This window comes from Scylla paramamosain, chromosome 40 (assembly GCF_035594125.1).
Source record: "Scylla paramamosain isolate STU-SP2022 chromosome 40, ASM3559412v1, whole genome shotgun sequence".
In the NCBI taxonomy this organism is placed as follows: Eukaryota; Metazoa; Arthropoda; class Malacostraca; order Decapoda; family Portunidae; genus Scylla; species Scylla paramamosain.
This window is the reverse complement of record NC_087190.1, coordinates 11764831-11771603: the sequence shown is the minus strand read 5'-3', so window position 1 is coordinate 11771603 and position 6773 is coordinate 11764831. Positions and strand designations below refer to the sequence as shown.

The 6773-nt window shown below is 51.9% G+C and overlaps 1 protein-coding gene across 1 annotated transcript in view; it reads left to right on the top strand.

Annotated features, from left to right (window-relative positions):
• LOC135092436 (serine/threonine-protein kinase SIK2-like) overlaps window positions 1–3610 on the top strand; it is a 44604-nt gene extending 40994 nt beyond the window's left edge. Inside the window, 4 exon segments of the mRNA XM_063990918.1 lie at window positions 383–480; window positions 482–601; window positions 789–2540; window positions 2686–3610. Coding sequence (XP_063846988.1) covers window positions 383–480; window positions 482–601; window positions 789–2540; window positions 2686–2805 — 2090 coding nt within the window. The 3' untranslated portion in view covers window positions 2806–3610.
• Window positions 3611–6773: the final 3163 nt, after the last annotated feature.

The following is a 6773-nucleotide window of genomic DNA, read 5'->3' as shown; positions in this document are numbered from 1 at the left end:
GTAGTAGTAATAGTAGTAGTAGTAGTAGTAGTAGTAGTCTCATCCCCTCACACCTCCCCTCTCATCTCCCCTTACCTCCCCTCTCATCCCCTCTCACCTCCCCTCTCATCCCCTTCCACCTCCCTTCTCATCCCTCCTTCACCTCCCACCCATACTCAACACCCTATACTCCCCTCTCCCTTTCCTCCCCAGACTCACTCCCCACCTAGACTCACTCCCCATTTCCCCAGACTCATTCCTCCCACAAACTTGCTTCCTACTCTCTCAGAACCACTCCTTTCCCCGCAGCCACTCCCCTTAAGACACTCCACCCACCCCACCACAAAGCTCACTCGCCAGTCTCCCCCTCCCCTTGCGATACTCACCCCACTTTTCCCCTCAGACTGCGAGCAATTGGTACGGAAGATGCTGGTGCTGGACCCTGCGCGGCGGTACACGGTGCAGCAGATCAGACAGCACCGGTGGATGGCGTGCGAGGACCCCCCCCAGCCCCGCCCCCGATCCCCCAGAGGTAGCGCGGGCGGAGAGGACAACAGACCCCAACGAGCAGGTCCTCCGCGTGATGCAGGAACTGGGCATCGACGTGGCGCGCACCAGGGAGGTGAGTGGTGGCCAGCGTGCCGGGGGGGGGTGGCAAGGGGGGAGGAGAGGGGTGAGGGGAAGGGTGTAAGTAAGGGTGTGTGTGGAAGGAAGGGTCGGAGTATGGGGCGTGTGTGTGGAGGGATGTGTGTGTGTGTGTGTGTGTGTGTGTGTGTGTGTGTAGTAATGGCGTGGCGCTGCTCCCATAGGCGCTGCTGAACGACGCGTACGACAACTACACGGCCATCTACCTGCTGCTGCTGGAGCGGCTGAAGCAGCACCGCTCCTCGCTGCAGGGCGAGCGCCACGCGGGCCTGGACCACCAGCGGCGCCGCCCCTCCAGCGTGGCCGAGGCCGCCGTCAGGAAGATGTGCGCCGTCATGCCCCCCGGCAAGGCCTCGCCGCCCACGCCCCTCATGCCGGCGCAGGGGGAGGTGGTGCCCCAAGAGATGCTGGTGGGCAGGTCCTTCGGCCACACCGGCAGGATGCTGCCCGCCACGCCGGGGGACCCCGCGGCACTTTCGCACTCCTTCATATCAAACCTGGGTCAGCTGGGCATGCGCGGCGGCGTGGGCGTCCCCGTCCAGGAGGCGGAGGGCATCGCCACCACCATCACGCCCTACGTGTCGCCGCCCTTTAGAGAAGCCAGCCAGGACTCGCAGACGGAGCTGGTGGCGGCGTACCAGGGCATGGCGGTGAGCGGCGCGCCCCTCGGCGTGACGCTGGTGGGCAAGGGGTACCGGGAGGCCGAGGGCGGGCCCTCCACCTCCATAGACGAGGGCGTCGAGGCGGACATGGAGAGCGAGTGTGGCTCCATCGTGGGCGCGCCCCGCGGCGGCCCCTGCCTGCTGCAGAACATCAAAAGTGCCTCCCAGCAGTCCTCGGAGGCCTCGCAGGGCACCGACTCGCCCCTGGGCAGCGTCACCAGCACGGGCTCCACCTTCGAGAGCTTCGAGTCCCAGCTGGAGCCTGACCTGGCGGCTTCGCTGTCCTCCTGCTCCCACGCCTCGCTCACCGCGCGGCCCGTGCTGCAGGGCGCGGCCGCCGCGCGCACCCTGCAACCTCAGGCCCAGCTGGATCCTGGCGCCGAGGCTCCGGAGCGCGCCCACACGCGCTCACCCGTCAACTTCCGCGAGGGGCGCCGCGCCTCGGATGGGCTGGTCACTCAGGGGGTGATCGCCTTCAGGCAGCGCCTGCTGGAGACGGAGAAGGCGCGGGGCCTGACAGAGCTCCACAGCGTGCAGCAGGAGCACCAGGCCCTCACCACGTTGTACCAGGCCGCGGCCGTCACCAGCAGCGAGGAGACGCCGTCCCGGCCGCCGCCGCCCCTGCAGCACGCCCAGTACTACCGCCAGTGGCGCCATTCCTACGCCGGCTCTGACGAGCTGAGCCGCGCGCCCCTGGTGCGGCAGCGAGTGTCGCTGCCCGACACGCTTGGCCTGGCGCAGCAGAAGCTGCTACACGCCAAAGACTCCGTCAAGGAGGCCGACCACTGCCTGTCCAAGCCGCTGCAGCAGCAGTTGTTCCAGCACCGCCTGCAGCAAAAAAGACAAATCCTGCAGAAGCAGGCGGCCTACCCCAGGCAGTCCTTCCCCGTGGGCTGTGACTTGTCGCGGCGGCAGATCGTGCGCCAGGCGTCCTACAAGTTGGCGCAGCAGCAGCCCGTGCTGCCGCCGCTGCCGGGGGAACTGACCGCCGCACACCTGCTGGCGGGCGTCACGCAGGCTGACCTCACCTGCCCGCCCATCGCCGAGCACGAGGACCTGCCCGCCGAGGACGAGGAAGGGTGGGAGGGCAGTGCCACGTGGCGCCACCTCACCTCCTGGACGCCAGACACCACGTGGCACACGCTGCCCTCCACCTTCGCCGCCTGTCAGATCAGCGAGGGCCAGCCCGCTCCGCCTGGCGCCGACGCGCGCGTGTGGACGCCACTGCAATCCTGGCCCAGCACCTGGCACCAGGTGAGCCCCCCACGGTACCCTTACTCACCCAGGCTGTCCCTCCCCATGTCATCTGTCTATAGTTGTTCTCTTCCCTGTAGTTGTGCCAGGCCCCTGACAGGTCCCCCCATACCTCCACCACGTCCTGACAGGTTCCTCCCCACAGGGTGGCGGCGCGGTGGGAGCAGCGCCGTGGCAGCCGGTGACGGGCGGGCCCGGCGCGCTGCTGCCGCAGACTGTGTGCGAGAGTCCCATCCTGGAGATGCCGGAACACATGGAGACCTGAGTCAGGCCCCGCGGGAGGCCCGGCGCAGCCTGGCCCAGCCACGCAACAGCAGCAGCAGCAGCAGCAGCAGCAGCAGCAGCAGCAGCCTTGAGCCACGCGAGCCAGGCGAGTCAGGGGCCTCCTCCTCCTCCTCCTCAGCAGGTGTGTGCTTGGTTCACCAGGACTTCCCCGTGAACCTGTGATGGCCGGGCCCCAGGGTGTGGCGCCTCAGGGTGTGCGGGTCGCGGCGCCCCGGGGTGACGCGTGGGGCTGCCTGCCTGTGTCTCGGCCGGCCCTGCTAAATATCTAGTCAATACCTAAGCTTCCCACGCCCTCTACGCTTTTCCCACGCCCCCACACGCCCTCACTAGATAAACACCCGCAGGACCCCATCCGGACAACTTCCCAGTCCACTCACGCCCGCGCCGCCCCCGCCCGCCGCCCGCAGCCACTCACGCCACGCCCTCACTAGCAAACACCAATCACAGCACGTCCTGGGGGCACCGAGGGCACTCAGTCATGTTACGAGGCCCCGATTGGCTGGCTGGTGACTGCTGGCGGGGGTGACGGGGGGGCGGGACGGGGATGGGGACTGGGACGTGGCCATGGCCGCCCCGAGCTGAGGTCCGCCTGTCCCTCTTTGATGGTTTGGCATTGCCTGGACCACCTCACCTATGATTCAAAAGTGTAAGGCAGACGAGTAATGGTTGGCTTGCGTACCGTTCATTCTGTAGCTGTCTGTTGCGTGTGCTGCCGCCGCGGGGAGAGGCGCGTGACGGGCAGGATGTCTGGCGGGGGAAAAAGGAAGAAAAGACAAAAAAAAAAATAATTAGCAGACAACTTCCATCACTTCTCCAGTTCTTGGTCTCCACTTGGCTTTACAAAAAAACAGTATTTAATTTTATTCATGATTTGTTATCACCATTTTTTTTTTTTTAATAAGAGAGAGTACTGGCCAGGTGTGGACAAAAATCTAATGAAAGTCACAGTCCCCGAAGAGAAGACAAAATTCTATACATAAAAAATAGGTCTACCAAAGATACCAATCTCCAAAGCTGTCAAAAATATTACCCCTCAAAAAAAAAAAAAAAAAAATCTTTTTCTCTAACGAGAAAAAAAAAACGAAAAAAAAAAACGAAAATGAAAACGATGACAAGAAATAATAACATCAACTCCCATTCGATTTAGGGAAACATCCAAAATTACCATGGAAAAAAATAATAAGTGTTTTAGTTTCCCCTCTTATCAATTTCTACTCAATTCACAGACACTATTAACCCACGTTATGAGGAAAAAGAATGTCCTGTTTCCCTCTCGTCAATATTCCCATTCAGTATACAGAGACCAGAGCACCAGCGCACCGTGACGCCTCTCCCCTCGGCGGCAGAACAAGCGTGCGTGAGCGAATGAGCGAAAGTTTCCAAATCTACGTATTTTCTATATATTTCACCCTGTAGACGGGAGAGGTACTGTAGGGTAGAATATATACAAAACATAGACAATCACTTTCTAGCATACTCGATAAGTCTCTCTCTCTCTCTCTCCCTCTCTCTCTCTCTCTCTCTCTCTCTCTCTCTCTCTCTCTCTCTCTCTCTCTCTCTCTCTCTCTCTCTCGTTATTCAGTCTTCGTGAGGGCAATGTTTGTTAAAAGACGTAAGTTTTCATGTATTGCAACTGCGCAGCGCTGAGTCTGTGTATCATAAGTGCGCAGCGCCGAGTCTAAATGATGCCAGATTATCAAAACGAAGCAAAAGAGAAAAAGTTTCGCTAACCAGTCTCCCGTTTTCTTTGGTGGAGAGTAACGTTTTCTTTCTCTGAGGCTAAGAGGGGTACTATTATATATATGTATTTTTTTTTTTTAGAGAGAGAGAGAGAGAAAGAGAGAGAGAGAGAGAGTGTGTGTGTGTGTGTGTGTGTGTGTGTGTGTGTGAAGCAAAGTGAACCTCATTACAATAATTTTTTCAAACTTTTCCTTCTTTTTAGGATAAATTCTGGGCATGGTAATGATGTTAAATAGTCTAGTATATGCTCTCTCTCTCTCTCTCTCTCTCTCTCTGGATGACAGGAATCAGTTGCGTATCATTTTCTAGTCAAACGTATCCAGTATTAGGCATTTTTTTTTTATTTCCTCCCGTTTTCTTCCACTTTCCTTCACTCCTCCCTCCTTCCACCTTCCCTCCCCTCGTTCCTCCCCCACCCCTTTCAGTGGAAGAGGTGAGGAACCATTCCTAAGAGGGGCATTATGCAAAAAAAGAAAACGAAGATGAGGTACTTAAGGTAATTTCTCAGTTTTCAAAGTCCTCCCTATAGAGATGAGAAAATGGGTATCTTCCACCACCATCACCACCACCTACAGCTGTGACCACTACTATTACTACTACTGCTATCAATACTCGTGTCTAGGTGTGACCCTGATGAAGCAGATAGGCAGCCCCGTTAGCTCAAATATTTGTAGCGGGATGTTAAGGCGTTATAGAGGAGAGCGGGTCGCCCTGCCCACTTCATAGACGTGGGCAAGGGATACTGAGCTGACATCGGCAAAAATTAATACACCATTGTTATTTCTACTTCAAAATCACTCGAAACTCAGTCCATATCATTATTAAAAGCATTTGATCGTCTTTATGAGGAATTTAATGCCTCATTGTTAAGAAGTAGTATAAAGTAAGGTTAGGAATCCATAGAAAATTCATAATTTCTAAAGGTAACTGGTGTATTTTATATTTGGCGACGTCGGTTACTCCTCTGAACAATGCCCGTGGTGGGGCTTTAAAAATCGCTACCATAGACATCGTTTTTTTTTTTTTATTTTTCTAGTGTATGTTGACGGGATTGACTGATGAGCTTCTTATTATTAGCTTTGACTGTCATTATTATTATTATTATTATTATTATTATTATTATTATTATTATTATTATTATTATTATTAATGTGCTACTACCTAACTGGGAAGTGATATGATGAAGACTGGGTAACACACACACACACACACACACACACACACACACACACACACACACACACACGAAATGCTCAATAAGCGTGTTTTATTCACGCCTCAAATGAATAAATGAATAATATTAATAAAGATTTAAGATTATAAACAAAAATAGTGAGAAATAATCAGATACCCCGTGATTATTATTATTATTATTATTATTATTATTATTATTATTATTATTATTATTATTGTTATTCGTGACCATATACCTCGTACAGGGTAAAGCAAAATGTATAATGAATAAGGACATGAATGAATAATATACGTACATGTGACTGACGGAGAATATTTAAACATTGCCTGACCTTACGTGACCTTCTTACGCGAGGCGGTGAATATGAATGACAGTGAAGCAAATTTAGGGTAAGTTAGCGATAAATACCTTCTTTTGTTGAGGAAATTACGTTTTTTTTTTTTTTTTTTCAGTGGTGTTATGAAGTCAATGTTTTTTTTTCGTGTTTTGTTGCGCTTTTATTTATTTATTTTTTCTTTTTTCTTTATGGGAGTGAAGGAAGGAAAGAAATCGTGTTATGAATTTGTATATTTATTTATTTTTGTATTTTTTTTTGCATTACTGTTGTCATATTATTATTATTATTATTATTATTATTATTATTATTATTATTATTATTATTATTATTATTATTATTATATCATCGTTATCATTATTATCATTATCATAAGTATTAACAGTTTTTTACAAGTGGAGTTTTCTGAAAAGACGTTTATTTCATTATTATTAATTTTTAGGGCATACTGACTTTACAGTATGATACATTACACGGAAAGAAAGAAAGAAAAAAAGAAGAAAGAAACTGAAATCAGATATTGAAAAGACGACAAAAAAAAAAAAAGAAGCAAATAAGAAAATAAAAAAAAGTTAAATCTAGTAATAGGAAGAAAGAAATTAATTACAAAGAAAACGAGAAAAGGGTATTAATTCATGAGAGAAGGGAGACACGCAGAGAGAGAGAGAGAGAGAGAGAG